The sequence below is a fragment of the Drosophila suzukii genome, chromosome 3, assembly GCF_043229965.1.
Source record: "Drosophila suzukii chromosome 3, CBGP_Dsuzu_IsoJpt1.0, whole genome shotgun sequence".
Classification (NCBI taxonomy): Eukaryota; Metazoa; Arthropoda; class Insecta; order Diptera; family Drosophilidae; genus Drosophila; species Drosophila suzukii.
The window spans coordinates 75,437,840-75,462,894 of record NC_092082.1 but is presented as its reverse complement, the minus strand read 5'-3'; the positions used below and the strand labels follow the sequence as shown (position 1 = coordinate 75,462,894).

The window sequence follows — 25,055 nt, the reverse complement described above, 5'->3', positions numbered from 1 at the left end:
TCGGTGTCACATAAGCAAAAAATTGGGAAGCCAATTTAAAACGAACCTATTAGTAGGCTTTAAGAAAAACTCTACAGACTCTAAAAAACATAAAATTGGGTTTTTTCTTTGGTTTTCAAATTACCCGCCAAAAACCATCGAAGAATTCTGTGGTCACCCCAAAAAATTTTTATTTTGTATGGAACTAGCATCTGGATTGGCTGAATTGTTTCCTTCTTTGCCTCAGAATTTTTCTACGAGGCTTGGGTTTGAGTTGTTTGTTTTGCCTTTTCACACAATTCAAGCCAAAGTAATATAATTTTAATTAAATGTTAATTTATGGCATCAATAAATGGTTCTAGCTCTTTTCAAGCCAAAAGTGGACTTGCTGCCAGCACTGAGGACAACAAATGGCAACGGAACAGCTGTCCCGCACGAAAACTATCGATAGAATTCATGCTAAATTCGATTTTTTCAGCGTGAGCGTTTGGTATATTTTTGGTATATTCCGAAAAACAAAAATGGTATAAAATGTATTTTTCTTAGAGCCGGACGGAATAGTTGATCAGACTGCTGCAGGACGGGATCAGGATTCGGAGACGGATTTGGCGAGGATAACACGCAACCATGAGCCTGCCCAGCGCCAGCAGCCACGCCCACGCTGCGTCGCCCGTCTACAGTAACAGCACTAGCAACAACAACAACAAATCGTCGGCGGGCAATAAAAAGTCGTCCTCGAAAAACGATTTGCTACGCTGCGCCGTCGGCCTTCTACTAAAGCAGAAAAACTACGTGGTAAGTAAAGGATCCCCAGATATCCTTCTTTTCAGAGTGAAATATTATTCAAATCCATTTCAATCTCCCAGAGCAACGAGAGATTTCGCCGCTCGGACTTCCTGCTGTTGCAAAATAAACAGCAGTTCGCTGTAAACAAAATGTTGGACACGGACTTGCACGGTGGAAATAGCTTCACCTACTCGAATGTCCAGGTGATCACCAACAACCAGCACACGGTGGATCAGCAGTTTGGACGCTTCTCGACATTCGTGGAGGCCCAGGCGGAGCCGCTGCGTCTGGAAATGAAGCGCTTCTACGGGCCCATGTTGTGCCACTTCTATCTGGATCTGCTCAAGGCCCGCGAACCTCGGGGAGCTGTGGAGTTGCTACGGAAGTATGCTCACTTGGTGGCCCCCGTAGATATGTACGATGCACCACCGCCCACCAAGATCAACGGCTGCTCCACCACGGCCAATGAGTCCACCTTCAACATACGCTTCGCTCGGGAAGCCCAAGACACTGGGGACACTGAACTGGACTACTTCATGCGCCTGGTGCAAACCCTAAGTGGCTATACACGGCTGGAGGCAGCCGAGTTGGATGAAACAGTGGCTCACTTTCGCTCCTCCAAGTACGAACTGCATACCACAGCCCAAGTGGTGGAGAGGATATGCGGCTATCTTCAGCGGAGGGGCCATGTTTTGATCATGAACCTGCTTTACACCTGGGTGCATGTTCACATCGTGGAAAATGAACAGCGCGCCTTCAGTGAGGATCACCTGCTTGGCTTGACGGATGATTTGGAAGGTGAGGAAGCGGAGGATGATGTGGTGTCCAAACCAACAGCATCCCTCAATACCCGCGGAGACATCAAGCCAGGAAAATCTTTGACTGAGAAAACCAACCGAAAACGACCCGCTGAGGAGCCAAACATTAAGCTAGAAACAGACATCAAGCAGGAGATCGATGCGGATGAATCTGCGGAGCCTAGCAAATCACAACTGAATATAGACGCCTGCTTGGACAACCTCAAATCAGCCACTGAACAGATACTCAAGACCCAGGTGGAGCTGCCACGATTTCTTAGGATCAGCGAACGTTCCCGTGGTCTCACCTCCGCCCATCTAGATCCCAGTGAGTGCCACCTGTTAGCCGGCTTCGACAACTCTGCCGTGCAACTATGGCAGCTTAACCAAAACAGCTGCCGCGGCAGAAGCTTCTATAGACGCTATCCGCAATCGAAATGCCCCTGGGAGCTGAACAACTGCGTGAATCAGGAGGAGGAGATGGAATCGGACGAGGAGGAAGGCAGTGACGAGGATGTCAAGTGCTCTGAAGAGGAGCGACGGGAACGCAGCAGGGCGCGACATTGCAAATATGCTGACAACTCATAGTAAGCTTAAGGCAAGCTAAATAAAACCATTATTAATTAATGTTTTTTTTAGCAACGAATACGGAGGATTGCAGCTGCGAGGTCACACGCGAGGTGTCACCGACGTGCGCTTCTCCGCCCACTACCCTCTAATGTACAGTGTGTCCAAGGACGCCACTATGCGGTGCTGGCGAGCGCACAACCTGCACTGCGCCGCCATTTACAGAAGTCACAACTACCCGATCTGGTGCTTGGACGAGAGTCCAGTGGGGCAATACGTAGTCACGGGCTCCAAGGACCTTAGTGCACGTCTCTGGTCGCTGGAGAAGGAACATGCGCTTATCATTTATGCCGGACATACACAGGACGTTGAGGTGAACTAGAAATTGTGGAACTATTAATATGGTTAAAAGTACCATTATTTATTTAAAAATTCCACAGTGTGTTGCCTTCCACCCAAATGGCAATTACATAGCCACTGGTTCGGCAGATCACTCAGTGCGCCTGTGGTGCGCCACCAGCGGGAAACTGATGCGAGTCTTTGCGGACTGCCGTCAGGCGGTGACCCAGCTGGCCTTCAGTCCGGATGGAAAGATGTTGGCCGCCGCCGGAGAAGAGACCAAGGTGCGGATCTTCGACCTGGCCGCCGGAGCCCAGCTGGCTGAGCTCAAGGATCACTCGGCGAGCATAAGTTCTCTGTCCTGGAGCACGCATGACCGGCATCTGGCCACAGCCTGTACTGATGGCACCCTGCGGTTGTGGGATATCAAGAAACTATCGCCCATGGGGTAAGTTATTTGTGGAATTTAAACAAAGCATCGTTTTGTAATTAATAATTTTGGCTTTTCCATAGCGACAACAGCAGTGCTGGAAGCTCTTCCTCAGCTACAACGAATCGTGTGCTAACTCTCAATAGTTCCTGCCAGCGTTTGGTCGATGTTTTCTACGGGCGCAGCAAGACGCTTCACTGCATCGGCACCTGAATGAGACGGATGATACTGCAGACCGAATGAATTTTCACTTTCTGATGGTTTATGTTTGAAAATAATTTATTTGTAATAAGTCTGTATAATATTACTGTTACTACCGTGTGAAACAACTCGTTTGCCCGTCTTTACCATTCTCTATATATAATTATCTCTCTAACAATCCGTGATGTCTTCAAACAAGAGTGATCTTTGATAGCTTCGTGGTTTTGTTTCCGTTAGCTTACTAGTGGAATAAAACGATTTTGATTACAGTGTAATGCCTTTACCTGCATCGCTTACTGGTCACAGCAAAAGAAGCTTTTGAAAATGCGGATATGACGTAGATTTAATGACTTATTTTATAAAGGTTATAAATTGTGTAAATATTAAAAATAAGACGAGTATTAGCATTCAGAATAATCGCATTTCAATAATTGTTTTTACTAATAAACTAGGATAGTAACGAATGACGGTGCAGTTAAAGTAATTTTTTTTCTTAATAAAATAAGAACATTTTACCCGAAAATTTTCATAACTTAATTCAACTCAGTATATAATTGTATGATTAGAAATAACTAGCGATGCATTTAAAGACATTTTACTGTACTCCAATTGTTAGGTATTTCGATATAGGATTGGGTTTAAGTTTTTGTGTAACATACATTTATATACAATTGATTTGCTTGGAACCTCTATGATTTTGGACATTCGCACAGCCCTCTGGGACAAAGAACATTGAACTTAGTTTAAGTTGGAGCGATCAGCAGTTTTCTGACCTTAAGTTACATGCACTAAATGAAACGATGAATTATTAACTTGAAAATAATCAAATTTTATAACTCATTTGTCTGAGCTTGTTGGCGACCCAGCGGATGCAACAAAAACTTTAGCTTATTCGACTTTCAATCGTTATCCGGTTGGCTTACACTTAGTTACTAGTACAGTATAATGAATGTGGGGGCAGAACATGAATAAATAATAAATAGCATGCATGTGGTACGCATGTAGACAGCAGCAGCAGTCGAATTCGCGGCGCACTGGGCAACAAAAGGTTAAGTATCACATTGTCTCGTTTTTTAGAACCGAAAGTTTGCAGGTAATCCTACTGTGAACGCCTTATAGTTCGAGGTTGCTGCTTCTGCTGCTGCTTAAGTTGTCGCTGAACAAATTGAGTATAGGATTGTAACTATAACGAGTAAACGCATCTATCGTTTGTGACGTCCGCGCATGAATTGCAAGGTCTTGGCCATCAATGGTGCCTTCTTCGATCGCCCTGGACCAGCACCTGTTGGACAGATAAATAATAAGTAGGTGAAAATCAATCTATAATTCAATTGACACCACGGTTAGGAACTACATTAAATGGATTAGTATATAATCCCCATTTTATGTGGATTAATTTATTCTCATAATCAATGAAATGAAATGTTTAAATGACATAATCGGAGAACTGGTGAAAGGGTGTTATTTTCGATGGTTAATTCTTCTTCTTTGACATTTGGGTTACCAAAATTCTTCTGTTACAGCTCCACTCTCATCGCTCAAACTCACCCACTTGGGCCGTGTCGCGGGTGGCGGCCAGCACACGCAGCCGGGCATCGCCCACCTTGGCGGCATTCGGAGTCACGCTAGACAAGGCGGCAACCCGGGCGGCCGGAGTGGCAATGAGCTTGCCCTTGGTGCCATATTGCTCTTGCTTGCGCTGCACACTGCGCGGCGGCTTCACCATCGAGTCCACAAAGGCCAGTTGAGTCTTGCGCACGGGTGCCTCGCTGATCTTCTGCGATGCCTTGATGCTCTCGGCCAAGATGCTGAGTTTGCGATCCTTCTCCTCTTGGCAACGCTGGAAGGAAAATGGTGTGTGGGCTTAGATGGGGTATTATCTGAGGGACACTGCGATCCCTACCAGGAACATCTCGCGCCACGTTTCCATCTCCTCGCGGCGCTGACTGCGACAGTGACGCTGGACATGCAGCTGCCACAGGACATCGCTGTCATCCATCAAATAAGGATTGTACTCCTCGAAATTTAGAAGCTGCTGGGGAGTAGCGCGTTCGAGGACCGGTCGAAGGACCTCGAAGGGCACGCCACCTGTGTACTCCAGAGCTGGAAAAAAGCGATTGAGATGATTACACTATTCAAGACTTGTTTATAGTATACATTAAACATGGTTTAGACCAGCAGTTTTAGTAGTATTTAAAATTAACATTTGACTATTGTATTATTATTATAAAAGGTAGTTTCCTCTTACCATCAATGTTCTTTTGCAGCACACGCGTGCACAGGTCGAAGAGCGAGGGGACCTGCAGGATTTGACCAGTTCTTACACCTGAATAGATCTTCGTGCTATTTAAAATAAATAATGTTACATATTTCCTATAGAATTAAACAAGATCTTAACCCACCGCATAGTTTTGGAGGAGATGCCCTGCGCTAGGGCTTCCGACTCATTAAAGTAACGTGATGCTTGTGCTTTCTGTGAGCCACCCTGGTTAAAGACCACATCCATCACTGTCTGATTTAACGGCAAGGGTTTGTAGTTGTTGGAAATGGTGGGCAGTTCCAGAGCAATGTTTGGGTCCAGGGGCTCTAGCTTGGCTGTGGATGCCAGCAGCTCGGGTTTCTAAAGGGTTATCATACATATGTTACTCAGAAACTTTAAGAGTAGTTTATACTAATTACTTTGGTGGTGGTCGGTCGACTGCTGGTGGAGAAGGCCTCCCTAGATGATCCGGTGGATGCCGTGGGGTTCGATAAAGCTGCCGAGGATGGGGCTGTTGCCGGCTTAGAGGGGAACTTGCTCTTGCTGCCGCCGCTGCTCTTCTTGCTGCTCATGGGCATGTTGAGTAGGCCGAGAACATCGTCAAAGTTGGCGCCCATGCTGGAGTCGAAACCGTCGGCGGAGTTTTCTTCGGATTTTGATTTAATTTTTGGTATCTTGGCCTTTTGGGCATCCTCCTCGGTTCGTTGGGGACTGTGGGAGCGCTTGGATGATTTGGAGGAAGATGACTTGTGTTTGCTTGACTTGTCTTTGGCTGGCTTCGACTCGCTGTGCGAAGACTTGTCCTGAAAAGTATCGTTTAGGGATCGTATCTTATTTGATATAGAGCAAAACGTACCTTTTCGTGCTTGCTTTTGCTGTGCTCGCTCTTGTGGCCCTCAGATTTGCTGCTCTTGTGACTGCTACTGGATTTGCTGGAATCCTTTGACTTGTGCTCGCCATTTGACTTTTTTTCCCGGTGCTCTTTGACCTCCTTGTGACTCTCCTTATCCTTGTCCTTGTCCCTGTCCTTGGACTTGTCGTGGCGACTGCTTTTGTGTTTCTTATCCGAATCTGACTTGCTCTTGGAGTGACTTCTGCTGCTGCTGCTGCGCTCGTGCTTGGAACTCTTAGCATGCTTTGACTTGTGCGTGCTGGAGTGCAGATCCTCGCCGCTGGATGAGTTGCTGCCCTTGTTCTCCTGGTCGGGATCCTCGTCGCTGGACTTGGACTTGCCCGAATCCTCTTCGTTGTGGCTGACTGCGGGAGTGACGGCGACCGCGGGCTCCTCCTCGGCGGCCACCATGGCCTTCCACTTGGACACCAGAGTCTTAGCCGCCACCCCTACCTCCCCGTTGAACTTGCGCAGGGCATTCACCGTCTTGCCAATTCCAGTTTCCTGCAGGTGCTCGAATTTGATGGGCAGGTTGAACAGCTTGGTGATGCAGTGCAGCAGCTGTAGGTTATTGGGGAGAGCAGGTTGAGAAAGAGGTGATTAAGATGGCTTAGCAAAAAGAACGTGAGGGTGAAAGGTCACCGGAAAAGAAGAGCAATTTGAAGTCGAGAACAGTGACCTTGATGGTACATAAGTGTCTGAATGCAAATTTCACAAGGTTGTTAAGTAGGGGAAATCCAAAGCAGGTACTGGGGTATACGTAAGATGGGTTATGAATAGATGTGTAACTGTGAGATGAGGGAGTTTAGGAAAAAGAAGACAGTAAGCTGGATAAAGGGCGGGCAGCAGGGAGGAATCAGGATAAGCCGGGGGAGGATGAGGATGGGTAGCTCACCCGCTGTTCGTCCTCGTCGTGCTTGTCAATGCTGCGCTGGTAGTGGCGCACCACATCCACCAGATTGCTGGTGGAGGCCATCGCGTCGTCTCTAGATATTCCAAACGCAACGAAATAAAAAAAATGGCACGCAGGCAGACTTTGTCGACTTTTCCAGTTTACTTTTTACTTTCCGTTTTTGTACCCCTTTTTTTTTGGTTGGAATACCCAGGTAAACACACGCACACAGGGGCACCCAGACGCACGGGCACACGCGCACACACACACGCGGAAAAGCCTCCTGTCGCGAGGCTATTGGCTCTCAGTTATTTTCACTCGCATTACGGCTTTTAATAACAACTTATTTGCCCTTTTCTTTTGCCAGCAGCTATGAAACTAAATGAGATTTGCTTTTGTCGGCGTGGCGTTTGACAACACTGTCCGAACAGCTGACGTCCAGAGTTGCTCAACGTGGCACAGTAGGCCTACAAATAAACTTTATTTGAAAATTATAGCCGTTTAAAAAATATATAAATATATTAAAATCATCTAACTTTTTCAATACAGTTTTGCGTTTTTGCTATAAATTTAAATTACTTACCACTGTTTTCAACTCAAATTTGCTTACGATAACTTCACCCTTCAGTTCGTAATCGTTATCGCCTATCGATTGTCCTTGCACCAGATGATTGAATTTGGCGTCTTTTTGGTTTTGTTTGGTCCGGATTTGGCGCGTCTATTTATTAGAACCCAGAAAAACCATATAGTATTTTTGAGTAACCAAGATGTCCGACGACGAATGCGATATATTTAGTGCTGCTCGCAAGCGGGTTCCAGTAATAGGTAAGCTTAAAACGGAAGAAAAACCCAGGTTATTAATACCTCACATTTTTGCCAGCTTTGCCCAAGGAATCTTACAATCCCGGCAACGATTCTTTCTCCAAGGATGTGGACTACGATTTTATTGAGGACAGTCCCAAGAAACCGGCTAGGAACGGCAAACGAAAACCCCCAGCATCACCCCGGGGAAAGCCGCAGAAAAGTGAAGAGGTTCCTTCGCCACCGAAGCAGAATAAACTGAAGCCTGCTGAGACGCAAAAGGATGAGGGGGATAAGAACACGGAACGATCCTTGTCACCGGTCTCCCAGTTGATCCTGGAGATGGAGCAGAAGAATGCCAAGGAAATTCAGACTGCTCCTGTGGCTAGACGCACTCGCTCCTCACTGTCAAAATTAGAACCTGCACCACCAGATGTGGCGTCCATTGTAACCGCATCCACCAAGGCGGTGCCCGCCCAGACTAAGGCCAAAAGGCGGGGTAGAAAAAAGGCAGAGTCATCCACGCCGATTAACGTGGAGACGCAGATGGCGGCCGCTTCTGTGGTCTCCTCACTAGAAAGCATTGTAGCCGTAAGTTTAAGATTTCTTAGGAAGATCTTTTGCACTCACAATTCTCTTACTTTGTAGAGCTTCAACCAGAATAACAGGAGAAAGGCGGTGGCCGAAATGGCTGCCCGATCTAAGGTGGTGGACAGTATTGATCTGGTGTCAGCTGTGGCTCCACGAGTGGAGGGCTTTGTAAGTTCAGGCCCAGAAGATGCCCTCGAAAAAGTTAATTATAAAGTATTTCCCTAGGTTAACCTGGATTCTGAAGACGAGGGTGAAGCCCCTGCTCCAGAAGAGGAGACAAACATCTTTGACAATGATAATCCCACCATAGAAGTAGCTCTATCTTGGTAAGTGGTGATAAGCCAGGCTCCCCTTCAATTAGTAACCTTGATAAACTTATGCAGGCTTGGCGAGATCCAGATTTACAAACTGCGACAGCACCAGAAGTTCAAGCATTTGTTCAAGGAAGTGGCAGAACGCAATGCAGTAGACGAGAATGATATTTCTGTCGATATGTACTACAATTTCATAGGACCCGATGATACGCCTCATAGCATTGGTCTCAAATCCTTTCATACACTCAGTAGGTGCCCCCTGTACACTATTTTCTTTATACTTTTAAGTAAATATCATTTTTAGGCGGCCATGCAACAAAGTCTAATAATAATAACAATAAGAAGCCGACTGCCAAAGACGACAACAATCCACAAGCATTGAGCAGGAAACCCAAAAAGTTTCAAGTAAAAGTCCAAGCTGATAAGTGGAAACAACCCATGGTGATGCCCATGAAGAAAAAAGATACCTTCAAAATGTTATACATTAAGTGTGCTGAGGAGCTGAACTGTGATGCCCGCCACATTAAGTTATTGTACGTATTTAAAACTCTCAAATTTAACAAGTACTTAATAAATTCCCTTACAGTTTTGATGGCGAACTGTTGGATCCGGAGGATACGCCCAAAAACCAGGATATGGAGGGCAATGAACTGATTGATCTGCAAATTAAGTCCTAAAAAATGTTTGGAAATTATGTTAATTTGTATTATTCATTATTTGCTCATTGCTGTGCAAGAGTTGCATTTAAATTATTTTACTATCAAATGTTCTTTGTATGAATGCAATAAGTCTAGTAATGCCAGGTTTTTATATTTCTTTTAGGCAATTATTGTGATTCTTGGTTAGAAGAATGTAAACAAATACAAGATAATATTTTAAGTAAAATACACAAAATTCCGATGAACATTTAATGAAGAAATAACGATAAGTTGAGATACCAGAGTATTCGTAGTTCGACTCGACTCTTGCGACTTGTCACCAAGTAGAACAGCGGGCAACTTCCAAAAAACCCTCAAGCATTCATTATACACCCCTAATATTTTGTTTATCTAGCATATAGAGCGCACTCACACAGAGCTAGAAACAGATCCCAAATGGTTGTTTATATTGACAGGACGAGAGCGGATGCTGCTGTGGAGTTTTCCCATTTGCGGGGGGTGGTTTTGGGTGGCGGTGGGATGAAGTGGGGTTGGTGGAATAGTTGCCTCCTTTCGCCGGCTTTCCTTCGCTCTCTCTCTCTCTTGCTGCTTTCTCTCTTCATTATCCTTGTGCAGTGTTCCTTGGAATTTCACTGCACAAATTCTGACACAGCAGGATAATAATCTCCCACGCTCTCTCTCGAGAGAGAAAATAGAGAGTGTGGAAAGCTCTATTGGGAAAAGCTCTCGCCATCTGAAGGGAATTTCCTCCTCGCGCTTGCTTTTCAATCAGAAAGAGTTTATCCTTCGTGCTTGATGGACGCATTTTATTCGCGCTTCTTCTGTATACCAAGAAAAACCAAAAAGTCATTTTCAATCGCATGAAACCCATTGTTATTGAACTCGGTTTGTTTTCCAATTTGTTTAACCCCGTTTCCGCCGCCCGTTGTGTGTTTGTGACGAAAGAAAAATCAAGTGAAACGGCAACCAACTCGTATTATATAGTATACCAAATTGCTGCTCTATTTGGCGCCCAAAAACGGAAGGATACTCGTGGCTTAAACCATCAGCTCTAGGTAAAACCAGCTCCCTGACTCGTGTTGTTTGCATTGCTGCTTTGTATAGTCATCCTCGGGGTCCTCGGAGGCATTTGTTCACTCCATCTGAAATCCAAACCATCCATCCATCCATCCGGTGGCATTGACAGTGACGACTGACTCTGACAAATGTGTTTGTCATGTTTACCTTGCGGCTTAAACAAGTTAATTGCCGTGCGCCAGACACAAAAACCAACAGCACACATGAACAGCCTACTACTCCCTGCGGCTCTACATGTGTCCATCAATTATTCAGCCTGATTGTGGGCATTAAATATTGAAGCTATGTCCTGCTTATGAGCTGGAAGATCGCACAGACCGTTCGTATGTAACCCCAGCCTGGTGCTAAAAATAAAACGTGACACCTGCAAAAATCCTGCGTACAGCCACCCCCAAAAGTAGCCACCCAGCTTAATGGCCTTGGGCTGGACTAGCTGGACTGGTCGTTCTTCAAATGGGACTCTGAGGGCCCTCGATTCAGCACTGATTGCTTCAGTCAGCAATCGAATGTGCACCTCGAACCACCCACTTCACCCACTGGGCGGCTTACAGCGTCCACCCACCCGAATGACCTTCAATTTGCCTTGCATATGGTCGAAATTAATAATGCCAGCAGATTCACCTAAAAGCTTTTCACAAAAGCTGCACAAATGCAGCTGCGTAAATGGGTGGCTCATGAGTAGAGGGGCTTATTATATGGGGGAGTGGGCTGCCATAAAAAATACGCTTGGCCATTTTTATTTATATATGGCAGCGTCCGACAGACCGGAAGTAACGTAAAACGTAACAAACGACACATTGGGGCACAATTTGCACACGTGTCGCATACGCAACACTCACACACTCACCTGGCTGGCTATTTTTGGCTGCAGTGTCCTTTTGGCCAGGATATGTACATTGTACACAAAGTGTCCATGAGGATATCCCTGGCCGCTCCTTTTTCGGTTGCTTTGTATGCAACGGGAGCAACAAGCCAAAAAACAGAAAATAAAACAAATCACAAAAACAAACTGACGCCATTTTGCCATTAATCCCGACCACTTTATGGCCAGGCCAGCAAGCAAACTTGCCCCTTTCCGGTATATCCTTTAATTTTTTGGGTGTTCTCGCACTTTTTAGGGATTTGGCTTTAATTAACATGCAGAAATGTACTGAAAACAAATGTAATAAGTGATTATGAGATGAAAAAAATATACAAATCGAAAAGCCCTAACAAGCTAGATTCTTTATAATCATTAAACTGCTTTCAGACCTGAATAACTATGTTCTTAATAAGAACACTTTAATACAAGTCAATGCATATTAAACATCATCCATTTATCGATAAGTTTTTAATCAAGACATTAATTATTAAGATGGCATTTTCCACACATTCTCCTTAATGACTATTAATAAATAATCCTTTATTAGCTGTAATAAACAGAGTCTACATCGCTTTAATGACTTAATTAAATAATAGCTTACGTATACTAATTTACCCATTTTATATCATTAGCTAATTATGCTAAGCACCGAAAGGTCATGCCCTTATCTAATGATGGGGCAAGTTTTCAATATAATTAACACGTGATTGGAGTCAAATTTAATGAACCATGAAATAAACCCCCTTTCGGGAATGGATAGCTAAGGTTCAACTAAGAATGGCTTAAGTTTAACTCTTATTATAAAATGTAATGAACCAATTAATATCCAATATTTTAGGGTATAGCTCAATCGCTACTTTTTTTTCTCCGGCATACATATGTATTTCTTTGTTTGCTCTATTCATTTTGGCTTTTTTGCCCTTTGTTTTTCGTCCTTTGTGCTTTACTTTGTTGCGCCATGTTTATTTTTGAGTTGGCCCAGCCCCCGGAATGGAGGATCTACTAATGGTGGAAGCGTTTGTGGGCAGCGCTGGTTGCAAGTGCTTCGAATGGCTGAAAGGTTTATGGCCCGTCCAGTTCCCATTTACCAGGTCGCAGTCCGCCCTTCCTATAGTTCTTTATTACGCTGTGTGTTTTACCAACAGCAAACACAATTGCCCGGGCCCGCCTCGACTTTTGTTTCAAGTGCCGCCCCATCAAATGGAGTGGCCATCACTCGGGCTCCGGATCCAGAGCCGCATTCGCATCCGCGTATTCCCCGCTCGATTTAACTGGGTCTAGTGCCGGGTCCTAATCCTCAGACCTCTTATTCGAAAGCTACACTAGGAGAATTTCAGCGTTAAATATAAATTAAAATAATACAAGCTCGTTGAATGAAATAGACTTCGTCTGAATACCGAAATCAGTTTAGAAGATCGTTAATATTTTTATTTTCTATGCTAATACTAACGTTATTTTAAAACGAAATATATTTTAGTTATATTTGTATTTTTCTTTTCTCTAAGTGCTTTTTTAAGCTCTACTACTTTCCCTTGACCGCCGGTCTAACTTTTTTAATTGTGGTTACCTTTTAATCTCATGACATGTTTATTCTCATATCAGATAGAGTTATAAAAATGTAAAAATGTGCATACTAGTTAAACAAATTTTTTTTTCTTTTTCCTTTCCGTTTAATATAAATAAATAAGTTAAATGCCTAGTTGGCTGTTTTACTTGGTGTAAACTTGATTAATCCTACGATAAATAAATAAATAAATTACTGTAAAATATTGGTTCGATTTTTTTTCGATTTGTTGATCATTTCTCTGAGTGTACTCGTGCATTGAACTGCTCTGGCACACCTCTTCGATATTTTCGCACTGGGAGACCGATGGAAAGTCCCTGACCAGGCGGCTCCTTTGGCTGCTTTGTGCCGGTGGCTGAGGATGTGGATGCCTCTTGCAATTACTGTCGACTAGGCAGCCAGGCAACCATTCACCCAGTCACCCTAAGAACGCACCCACCTCTGGGACAGCTCACATTTGATGTGCATTTGCATTCGTGGCCCTAAGGCTATCGAATGCTTTTTAGCCCACGACATTGTCATTGTTGCAGCTCGCCTTTTTCTTCTATTTATTACTCCCTTTTGCTGGGCCACAAAGGACACTGGAGTGCAGTGGGGGAGTCGGGAAAGTGGGGGGCTTTTATTAAAGTTTCGTTTTGTTTGACTGGCACAACAATGTCCTGGCAGCGACACCCGCCCACAAGTGGCGACATCAGTTGCAGGTTCCGCCTTCTACCCCACCTGCCCCACTTTCTGGTGTTTTTTTCCCTCAAGCCGGCACCGGAAGTTGCAGTCTAACAATAAGTCGAAGAATGCTGAATGTTGCAAACATTTCAAATATATATGTAGGTTTCTACCTATTTCTTATTAATTTTTGTGCAGCCAAGTACAAGAAGATTCTCTGGAACAGATGGTTACTTTTGTCTGGTCTGCTCTTAAAAGTATCTACAAATACCCACTCATTGTTTAGCTGACTTGACATAGATAGCTTCCCATAAAGTGCATTGCAAACTTATATTATTTATTTATTTCTTTTAAGCTAGCTAAAGATGGAAATCTATATGCAAATTGAAAGGCTTTGGGTACAAGCAATATTATGGTTGATATTCTAAATACAAAGTAGCAGGGCTTTTGATTTTAGATAGATTATAATAATGTTCCTCCATTTACAACTGTTCTCATTTAACCTATCATCAATATATTGATACACTTTTATATTCCCTTGCAGAAGGACATTAACACCAGGAACTGGACCAATTTTTGACCGAAAACCGAAATCAAACACAACAATCAACTCTACTCACCGACCTTTCTAGTCTTCTACATACCCGTTTACACTCGAAAAGGAACCTTTTGTACCAACCACTTTTTGGACAAACATATCGCTAGCTAGAGAAGGACCAGTGGGCAAAGTGGCCTAATCCCGGACCCAACCTCCCAATCCTGCCCCCCCAAGACAGGATCAGACGTACCCCAGTACTACCCAGAGGACCAGATCGTGCCCCGTGGCAAAGAATCCAAGACGGCGCCACTTAAACCACAAGCCTATAAAATTGGCCGAATGTTATGTTGTGGCTTCTGCTGTGGCAATATGTCGAAAAGGGATTACAAAGTGGCCACCACCGATGGCATCGAGCTGGAGCCGTTGGGCGGCGAAAAGTGCGAGAAGGATAAGGACAAGGATAAGGAGAAGCAGACGAATGGCGTCACTTTCGGTGAGTTTCGACCTGAATTCCACCTTAACAACCTGGAACTGCAATTGCAATTGCCTTGGGGCCTCACAAAAAATGATCAAAGGGCGGGCAAAGAAAAGTGCATAATTGCACTTGTGCATAATCCAACACTTCACGCAATTTTAACTCCTCTTTGCCTGCCAATTTTGGGGTTCACCGTCGCCCCTCTGGGATTTATGCATCAAGTTGTTTTCTTAATTACACCGAATGCAAAACAAAAGCATTAAAAATGCCAGGTCTTGCAGTCGTTACTCATACGCCTCGTTGGCCAGAGGCAAAGTAAATGAATGTCAGCAGCATCCAACCCTCGTTTCTTGCCAGCTGCCCCCCCCTCAACCATTTTCCAGCTATATTTTTGCATTTCCTTAGCGCCGGCAGCCAAGTTGGAGGAATTTTCCGTCCTGACAGATGTCCAACGGATCCGGCGGGCTGCTCCAACTGGCAAGGAGGAGGCCACTGAGGGACAGACAGGTTGGCGGGGGGTCGATGGCAGAAATGTACCCGAGTGCTCTTTAAGTTGTCGCCGATTTTCTGAAATTTTACGCTAGCCCGAAGTTTGCGATGGCGATGGCAGGGAATTGATCCCCTGGGGCCATCGATTGTGGTAATGGGACTTCAATAAAGGATTTGTCTGGGAAATCAATTTCATTTTGGCGGGGGACAAAGAGTTAAGCATGCTACATGACTACTGTAACGTCCTTCTAAACGATCTTTTAATATCTGAGAGATATGAAAAGCAGAAAAGTATGCTATCCTTTCTAACACTTCTTTAAAAAAATAGAAAATTAAAGATATTATATATTTAACTTTTAAAAGGACCGATTTCTCAATGTCATGGTAATTTCCCACAGAATCAATTGATAACAGACTCGGTAAACATTAGTCTTTCGTCTAATTAACATCAGATTAAGAAAATTTATTTATATTGACGATTAATTTGACTTTATGTTAACTTTATTTATCAGATATTTAACTTTACATTGAGAAATCGTCTATAAATCATCAAAAAATGTCAAACCAATAAATATGAAATATGTTCAACTTTTAAATACCCTAGATCGATCGAATGACCTTAAAAATGAAATGTAGGCGACACTCTTAATTATCCCATATTTACCCCTCACACATATATCACTATGCATATTTGGGTTTGTCATCAATATGGTGAGCAGAGTTAAATACAAACATATGCAAATCGTGTTGACTTTATCAAGGCGAGAAATCGTTCCACTTGGGCATGCCGTGGGCCAAAGTGGGCCAGTTGCCTTCGCCTTCGGATGGGACTGCCTTCCCCAACCCGCAGATTCCCCACTTTTCACTCCCAAGTCTTTTAAATCAGTGTCACGGGAACAGGACGTGGACGTGTGCTGGTGTCCCAACTGCCAGTCGAGCAATTAAGGATGCATAAAGTGGAGTAACCACTTGACTCACGGCAGCCGCAGCGGTGTTTACTTTAAGGGAATCCAGCTTAACCTCTACTTGGTGGTCATAAAATAGGTATTAGAGTTCCTTGAAGTCATTCGGGGATGTTCATTCCATTTTGAACGATCTTAAGGGGTCTAATGGTTTCAGGTTTTGCCTTAGAACTGTAAATATCTTACGAAAAGTACGACTTTATTCCAAGAAAAAATAAAATATTTGGTTAATAGAAAGATAGAAAAATGTAGCATTAAATTATAGCCTGAACAACATAATCTTGTGAAGCACGTGCAAAGGCAGAAAGACACCCTTTTAGCACAAGCGATTTAAAAGGTTTCTGTCATGTGGGGTGTCTTTCGAGGCCGACACCCATCAAAGGGTTAATGGAGGAACCTCGGCGTAGGCGGCTGATGTTGATAATTGCAGGATGCGTTGTGTTGATTGCAGGCTGAATGGGCTCACACACATGCCAGCACAGGAGCACTTGGGCTGGGGGCTTGACTTAAATAAAGAAATCCTGCCTATCCCTGACTGCATCAGCGAGATAAAATGGGTCCACAAGAAACAATTGAAGCGGCAAGAGCCTTGCGCTGCATGCCAAAGTGTGGCACCGAGTTTCCATATAAAAATCTGTGTGTGTGGATGAGTGAAAGTAAAGGATACATAGAAATGAAATGTGTTTTTGGGTCAGGCAACTTCAAACTCAACCAGAAAAGTGGAAGCCGGCGAGCAGGAAGAGGGCCCTCTACAGGAAGATGGAGCGGATGAGGAGTGCGACTGGCAAATGGAAAATGGAAAATGGAAAATGGGAAACTGACAAGCGAGCGAGCCAAGTCAACCCGTCAAAACGTCGCGGCGAGCAACAATTTATTGTAGCGAAATGGCGCAGGCGAAACACAATTAAATGCAACTACAAAGGACACAAGGATCCCGATCCCCCCCAGCATTTCAGACAGCCCGCCCACTTTTTCCCGCCTCCCACTGGGCGCGTAATTAAATGGAAATGGAAAATATTGCCCGCGGGCCCCTTGCAGAACAACACTCGTACTTGTTGAGGCACTTGAAGCCTTGCCAAGCCGCGTGCATTTGGTTTCATTTGTGCTATATAGCATACCCTTGCCCAGAAGGGGTTCTATATATAGTGTTGCAACGCGAGGGAAGCAAACAGAGCGGGCACAACTTCACTTAAGTTTACAATGTTTCTTCTTAAAAAGAAATCTTGAAATAATATAATAAATTGGGGTCAGAACTAAAGAATTTATACCTATTTTTGGCAAGCAACTGAAAATAACCCTGAATTACAATTGCTAGAAGAAGAGCTAAGATAATAAATAACTTAAGAATTCGCGATTATATTAGATAGATACATAAATATTCCCTGACAACCTTTAATCAAATGCCCTAATTTCGTGCTAGTTTGAAGCATTGTGTATAAGCCTAAAGGCATATAAGAAAAAGAAGAGAGAAAATCAATGAAATCTCAAGAATTCGCGTGAGCACTAAAAACATACATGTAAAATTTCCATATAACCTTCAGTTAAATACCTTAGGCTAGCGTTAGTTTTAAACATTCTTTAAAAAGTCTTAGAGCATTTAAGATTCATTAGAAAGCTCTTCCCCAAGAGAGCTGAGCACCGTGTTTGATCCGCTTCAGTTGATCCCAATGCCATTGAAATCGATTTCAGGGTAGCCGTACATCCCTTCCCCAAGACCCTCTTATCGAGCACTTGAACTCAACTCTTCCGATTTGCATTATTTGCGCCAGCAATGAGTCTGCAAGTGGCCCTCGAACACGGTCTGCCAATTAATTAAATCATGGCAAATGCCTCAAATTGAGTGTGCAAATAACCAGCCGGACCCCAGACCACCCATCTGTAGCTCTTATCGCTGACCAAGGAATTTCAAATGGGGATTTGCAAACAATCAAATTCGACGTCACCAACGGGTCAACGACACCTACAAATTCAAATCATCGTCTTGCACAGATTACTGTGTTATGATTCAGATTACTTTTAAATGGGAAAGTATATATTTGCAATGAGATAAACCAAAAATTGATTGCTACATTTTTGTATTTAAATATACAATCATTTTTATAAGCACGTTGTTACAAAGTCTTGCCTCTTACATATTTTTAAACAGCGCAGTTAAAAGACTGGGCGAATGATGGCAGCTTTGGCCAAAGATGGTTAAGCAATTCGTTTTTCACAAAAACTTGCTTCGTAACGCTTTGGGCCAACTTTAAAAAAGACAGCTGACTGAGGGTTTTTGTGGTGAAGCTGGGTTGAGTTTGGTTGAACTCTGAGCCCGTCGCAAAGTAGGCTTCGTGGACCAAATTCGCTGTAATAATGATAGCCTGTTGTAGAGCCAATATATCTTCTCTTTGAGTCTTCCTTGGGCAATATAAATTATCTGTACATATCTGGTGATCATCGAACATTTTTATCACACTGTCGCTATGCTTGTTGCAAACTTCTGGCCTGAAAAAATCAAGTATACTAAAGGCTATTTGAGTTCCTAGCTCGGCCATCCTAAATATGTCGTGAGTTTCTAGTTCAAAGGCAGAATCCTCCATTATATTGTACGGCACCACGATGATATTGTCACGCCTGTAAACCATTCCCCAGCTCTGTTCCAGTTGGTTCACCCGTTTAAGTCGCCTATACTCCGAAGCCTTTAGAAGAACATAGTCGTAGCTGTCATCGACGGAAAAGTCTAGATCCTTGTAGAACTCGGTCGCGAACTCCCGGTGATTGACTTTCTCAGGTATGTTTCCAATGCTCAGGGTTAACCCATTTAAACTTTCCTGAAGCACCGAAATCTCAGATGCCGTCCAGTTTAGTGAGTTCCTTTCGAGTCTTATGTTGAACTGGTGTCGGACCGCTTCAAAAATCTTTTTGGCCTGGGACTGGTATTGGCTCACGTTTTTAGGCCCCAAAAATCGCTCTTCATAGAGGACGTTGGCTGCTATGTTAAGATATAGACACACGGACTTCACACATCTGTCGACTTTTTCGATGATCGGAAAAGCTAGTGATATCTGAAGGATAGACTTTATCTCATTTGAAGGCTCTACATCACTCCCAAAGGTTCTTATTTTTTTCAGGTCTCTCCAGCTCATCACATAAACTTCTGCCTTTTTCGGAAACGAGTGACCATAGAAGTACTCCAGGTATTTGCTCAGGGATCGTCCCAGGATATGTTCCACTTGCTGCAGAGTTCTGGCCTCCTCTGGAGGATATTTATTTGTATACCCATTATCTGCCAGACATATATTGTAGAGCCGCTGCATCTTCACCTCCAGGCTGCCCTCTTCAAAGACCTTATCTTTTAATTCGTCGAATAGAATTTGAAACTTGGCGATGAACGGCGGGGGCCTCATCTGATGTATATTTTTGGCAGAATAATTTTGAAAATTCCGACAGGGCTCGACACTTTCATCCATGTGGCTAAGCATTTCATTAAGGATTACGATATTGGGATCGTCCTTGGCGATGTTATCATTTTCAGCAGCCATTATTAAGGCTATGGTGAAAAGCAGAAAGTTGTTTATCCACAAAATAGGTCTGTTTCTGTTCATTGCTACTTTAAAACTACGCTGTTCGCCAGAGAGAACCGTGGTTGTTAGTTGTTTTTCGAAAGAAAGACCAAAATACTTTTGAGATTAAGCATAGCTTATCAACCAAGCAAAATGAAATATCACATCATCAACAAATTTAAATAAATACAAAATAAACTTGTAGCCAAGTTGGTAGATTATATATTTTATTTGAAAAATGTTCGTAAGTTGGAATTAAGAGCTGGGGATTACCAGACATCGCACTTGAAGGAGGGGTTCAAGCCCCCCTGAGGACAGCTGTAGGCTAGTCCAAAGCTCGCCAGGTTGGCAAGTGTTTGATGGAGTCGAACCTTATCTGTATCCGCATTGCTGAAGTCCACGTACTCCTCGTCTCCAATCAGGTTCTGGGCGTAGTTCAGGAAGAACACTTGCTGCAGGGGCAGCCTGGTGAAGGTCGGCTGTGACTGGCTGTATTTGGAACCCACTCCAAAGTAGGTCTCGTAGGCCAGTTTAAGGGCCGACACATCGACCACTCTCTGGGCCAGGTAATCTGTCGCATTTCTCTTCAGACAGTTTAGGGACTGTACGAGGTTCTGGTTCTCAGCGAAACCGACAAGCTGTTCACTGGGATTCCCATCGGCATCGTAGAGTATTTCCTCGGGCAGTAGGGCCTCCATCAGCTTCTGGGCGAGCATAAAGCCCAGGAAGCTCACCTTGAAGACATCGTGGCTCTGGGGGTCAAAGTACGGCGACTGCAGAACATCAGTGGGCAGCACAATGGTGTTTTCCCTCTTTAGGTAAAAAGGCTCTGGACTGGAGGTCATCACGGTGTTCTCCAGATGGTAGAAAGCATTACCCTTGACAGCTGGCTGATTGAGCAGCTCCAGGACACGACGAGAGCGGACTTCCAACACCTTTAGCTGGGCAGCTGCGTAGTCCTGATCCTTGGCCAAACTTAGATCCCTGTAGAAGTTGGTCACAAATGCGCGATGATTCTGATCCGTGGGCTTGTTTCCCAGGTTAAGCTTCATGGCCTCGATTTTCTGCTTCACGTAAGTGCGCTGCCGTGGGCTTAACTTCAGTCGGTTGGCGTCGATCTTGGCCAGAAGTGGAGCTCGCAACGAATTGAAAAGTTGCTGAACGTCCGTGTCATAGTTGGTGATGTACTTGCTCTCGAACAGGAAATTGCTGCCGAAATCCATGTGGACACGCACATCCTTGACGCAATCCAAGGCCACATTATCCACATCACTTTGGCTTATGTCCTTCATAAAGCGAGTGAACTTGGTCATCATATAGATGGCAATCACCTCGGAGTCGTAGGTCTTCAACAGTTTCTTCAGCTCCACAAAGTAGTCCACATTCTCGATTTGCACCTCGTAGTTCTCGGGGAAAGTGCGACCGAAAACAATGCGCAGGTACTCTCGCCAGGGGAATCCATTCTGGCCCTCCAGTTCGCGCAGGGTCAGGTCATCGTTGGGTTCGTCCTCCACATTGGCCAGTGCCCTAATCGCCTTATCCAAACGTCTGATACTTCTGGCCAGCGACGCGGCCCGTCCACTGGCCACACCCAGTCGGATCAACAGCCTCTTGGTCATGGAGAAGCCCGGCAGTTTGTCGGTGGTGTAGTCAAAAGTGGGTCTCTCTATGGTCACCATATACTTGCTGCTGTCCACAAAGTCCAGTTTCACATTCACCTTGACCAGCAGGTTATCGAAGCCAAAGCGACGCAGTCGTGCCAGGGTCAGCATCCATTGGAACTGGGATTTGGGCCAGGCCCTGGGGCTCTTGACAAACTGCGGCCAGGTGAAGGTCAAATCCGGCTCCACCAGCTCCAGGTAGTGCCTTTCCGAACGGGTTGTTTCGTTAGCCGTGCGACAGGTTTGGTAGAATTGCAGCACCTTGGCCTCCACACTCTCCTGGTCGAGGAGGACCTGAGTGCTAAGCGTCTCGAAGATCGTGGAGAATCGATCTTCCACCTTCTGCTGCATCTCGCCCAATATCTCGCTGTAGCTGTCACCCTCGTGCTTGTCCTCGTACTTCCCACCGGCATATTTCTGGAAGTCCTGACAGGGATCCGCCTTGTTGTCCATGTAGCCCAGCAGGCGGTTCATGATCTCTTCGTTGGGATTGGCCGTAGAGGACAGTGGTGGGGGAGCCACCCAACCGGCCTCCACAGTCGCCCAACTGAGTATCGCCAGGCAGGTAATCCATCCCATGGTCTTCGTTCGCGCCATCTCCACTGGACAACTAGTAGATCCGCCTGCTGGAGCCGCTTCTTTTAAAGGCGTTCCAGCAAATAGATAGTCGGGGTCACCACCTGGTGGAGACCCCCGTTCATGCGTAATCTCCTGCTGTTTGGTGATAGCCAAGTTGATTATTTGGGTCTCATTGATATGATAAGATGATGCTGACGAAGTCCAGGCCAAGTTCAAGGTTATACCTGATACGGTTTTGCGTCTCACTTAAATTTGAGTCATACAATTATATTTTACCAAAAAACACGGTCGCATTTAAACTCATTACGTCACACTGATTACATCTTAAAGCTTATGGCCTTATGACAATCGATTAAGTTTCGATTAAGGCTCGAGATTTTTTTTAAAAGTATACAATCATAAAGTTTTCAGCTTTATTATCCCCAGGTTACCGCGACTTTTTATAATAAATCCAATCAAGTTAGTCGAGATTTAAGTAGGTAGTACATGGACATTTTCTTATGAATTGGTGATATTTATAAAACACAATATTTAAATTGTAAAGCAAATATCATAAAATCACATATTCGTATGCTGGCCATATCTTTTTGTATGCTGCACTTAGCTCGATTATTTATTTTCCGATTTTCCCTACTCGACAGCCCACATGCCCTTAATAGCACAATTACAAGCGTCGATTACAAGAGCCACCCTCCGCTGACTCTTAACCAAGTGTTTGCTCTGCAGCAGTGGCAGTAACAGCTTAAATTTATTGATTGTTTCATAAACAGCGATTATTTAACCACCGCATTTCGATCCGTCCTGCGATGACCCAGCAACCCCCATCCCCCATCCCACATCCCAATATCTGGCTAACACTTGTGGCCATCTTCGGCATGTTCAACCAGTTAGGACCCCAAGCGATGGGCGCTGAATGGGGGATTTCCTCCAGATGCTCAATGGGATCAATATGTGGCTGTGTGTGCGGCATTGTGGGTGGTGATTGTGTAGCACATGACAAGTCACAAGTGCGGCCAGTAAATTTGCATGCGACAGCAAATACTCAATGGTCGGACACAAAAAGTGGGGGTACGTGCAGTGGGGGGAAATGGTGTTGAGTAACTCAGTTAGCATGGGTTGGGTGGGGGTGAGGGGGTGCCTTTTGAGGGTCAGACCCAGAGTTGAAAAGGGAAAACCGGAGAATCGAACCGAACATTCGGGTAGCGTGTGCAGCGACTTTTGTCTCACTGCTCGCCATTCTGCACCGTGTGCATTTCTGAAAACACACACTTTTAGGGGTATACCAGTCATAATTTGAATGCATTTAAAAATGGTTTACAAATTGCTTTACCAAGATTGTAAAACATTCAGTATTGTATGTTAGTATAAACATTTAAAAAGATTTTTACTACTCTGAACTTTAAAACTTTTTATTTCTTAACTTCAACTTGAATTTTGCACTTTTATAAAAGGAAAAAGTATTTCAATAATTTAAAATCACATTTAATCATCATTAAAAATTGCAATAACGTGAAACTTTCAACTTTATTTGGCAGTATCCCATAAACAAGGGTAACAAGTTTCGGTATAATCGAATTCAAAGTTTTTCCCTGCGTACACGACGCTTTAAGCCAGCTATGCGGCAACCGAAAAGAGGGCGTTCGACGAGGCGTGGCACCGCCTAATGAACACGATTCAGCACGATTCAGTCGACAAGCCGCGAAGGGAAAACTTTACACTAACGTGACAGAGAATTTATTGAGTTGAGCCGGTTGCCACCGAAGCCAGTGGCTTGGGAAATTGGGAAATCGGTAAAGGGAAACGGGGAGGATGAGGGCCAGAGGAGCATCCCCAATTTTTCCGGCAAGTCACCGCGAACCGGTGGTGTGTTTCTTCTTATACTTATGTATATGTATCTCCAAAAAACTTTCGTCGCATTGCCGGAACAAAGGAGGCAAAAAGGGAAAAAATGAGATTTCATTTGCCGGCAAACTTCCAAAAGCGAATTACCATTTACGTTTGAGCTTTGTGATCCATTTGTTGATTGTTTCGCCCAGTTGTCATGTCAACCTAAAAGTAGGCAATACAGTGCAGCATCAAGATATCGTAAATCCCAAATGGTAAAACCGAATTTTTTAATCATAAAAATCGCATCCCTTAACGCCAAGCTCTAATGACACAAGCATTTCTATTACAAATTCTCGCACATGTCAACGAAATAATTATAATTCCTTTTAATACGAATTTTTTCCGCACGAAAACCAGAGTATATCAAATGTTAAAGCACAGAGAACTCATCCCTTAATCGGGAACATCTAATGATGAGCCCCTGCCAGATTGAACTATTTGGCCAACACATGATAAACAACGCAGCATGGACAAGAACAACAACAAGGAAAGATTGCATGTGGGTGAAAATAGAGGGTTTTGGGGGTTATGGGGTCTTTTAAGGGTTGCTGTGCTATTCGTTAGCCTGGCAACACTTCACTATACGCTTTTCTTTTTATACCCGGTACTCGTGGAGTTCAAGGGTATGTTATATTCGTGGAAATAGTTTTGTGGGATCGACTATATCAAATTTGAAATCCACGTTTCTTTAACGATCGCATGGAAATAATCTTATTGGAAGTTCTTTTTTTAAATATTATTTGAACTTGTAAAATAATAATAAAGTAAATAAACGACTTTTAAAAGTCAAATGATGATTTTATGATATACATTTTTTGAAGAGGTAAAGTTCGATTTATAAATTATACCTTAAATGTGTAAAAACTTTTTTATTTTTCTATAAGCTTTCAACCTCTTCAAAATTGAATATCATACCCAGAACTAAACCAATTTGAATAAAAATTTGTTTTATTGATTAAGTAGTTCAAAAACACTTTTTCTAACGGGTATGCCGTATCACCATAGCTTTTCGGCATATATTTGTTTTTGGTTGTATTGTATCAAAACAAAAATCCAATCAGCGCACTATGGGGAATTTGACCACTTTTTTTGGCCAAAACCCATTTTTTAAAAGTCGTTAAAAATAGGTTTTGTTTATCAGAATGCATCAGGATAACATCAATATCTAATGTTACTAACAGAAAAGTTTAACAGTACGCACCACTGTTAAGTTATCAGCTGTTAAAGCCTGTTTTTATTTCAACGAGG

General features: G+C 43.8%; 4 protein-coding genes across 5 annotated transcripts in view; 3 read left to right on the top strand and 1 right to left on the bottom strand.

The window, feature by feature from the left end:
• Positions 1–503: 503 nt before the first annotated feature.
• wda (will decrease acetylation) lies at positions 504–3,227 on the top strand. Its single transcript, XM_017071802.4, has 5 exons — positions 504–774; positions 846–2,149; positions 2,202–2,502; positions 2,570–2,916; positions 2,982–3,227. The coding sequence occupies exons 1-5, from the start codon at positions 607–609 to the stop codon at positions 3,109–3,111; spliced, it is 2,250 nt and encodes a 749-aa protein (XP_016927291.2). The 5' UTR covers positions 504–606; the 3' UTR covers positions 3,112–3,227.
• A 491-nt stretch (positions 3,228–3,718) lies between these two features.
• Positions 3,719–7,556, bottom strand: EloA (elongin A). The gene is made up of 8 exons (XM_017071803.4): positions 7,147–7,556; positions 6,216–6,812; positions 5,779–6,162; positions 5,502–5,719; positions 5,348–5,442; positions 5,003–5,202; positions 4,648–4,939; positions 3,719–4,381 (listed from the first exon to the last, which is right to left on the bottom strand). Exons 1-8 carry the CDS (start codon positions 7,225–7,227, stop codon positions 4,302–4,304), a joined length of 1,947 nt encoding a protein of 648 aa, XP_016927292.4. The 5' UTR covers positions 7,228–7,556; the 3' UTR covers positions 3,719–4,301.
• Positions 7,557–7,737: 181 nt separating this feature from the next.
• On the top strand, positions 7,738–9,753 carry Rad60 (DNA repair protein Rad60). The gene is made up of 7 exons (XM_017071804.4): positions 7,738–7,968; positions 8,024–8,535; positions 8,593–8,703; positions 8,761–8,861; positions 8,919–9,097; positions 9,154–9,382; positions 9,436–9,753. Exons 1-7 carry the CDS (start codon positions 7,911–7,913, stop codon positions 9,524–9,526), a joined length of 1,281 nt encoding a protein of 426 aa, XP_016927293.4. The 5' UTR covers positions 7,738–7,910; the 3' UTR covers positions 9,527–9,753.
• A 537-nt stretch (positions 9,754–10,290) lies between these two features.
• LOC108008011 (endoplasmic reticulum aminopeptidase 2) overlaps positions 10,291–25,055 on the top strand; it is a 29,383-nt gene continuing 14,618 nt past the window's right edge. For both annotated transcript variants that reach the window (XM_065865719.2, XM_036818059.3), the window contains exons 1-2: positions 10,291–10,563; positions 14,219–14,705. In XM_065865719.2, the coding sequence (XP_065721791.2) occupies positions 14,552–14,705 (154 nt within the window). In that variant the 5' untranslated portion in view covers positions 10,291–10,563; positions 14,219–14,551. The remainder of the gene's footprint in view (positions 10,564–14,218; positions 14,706–25,055) is intronic.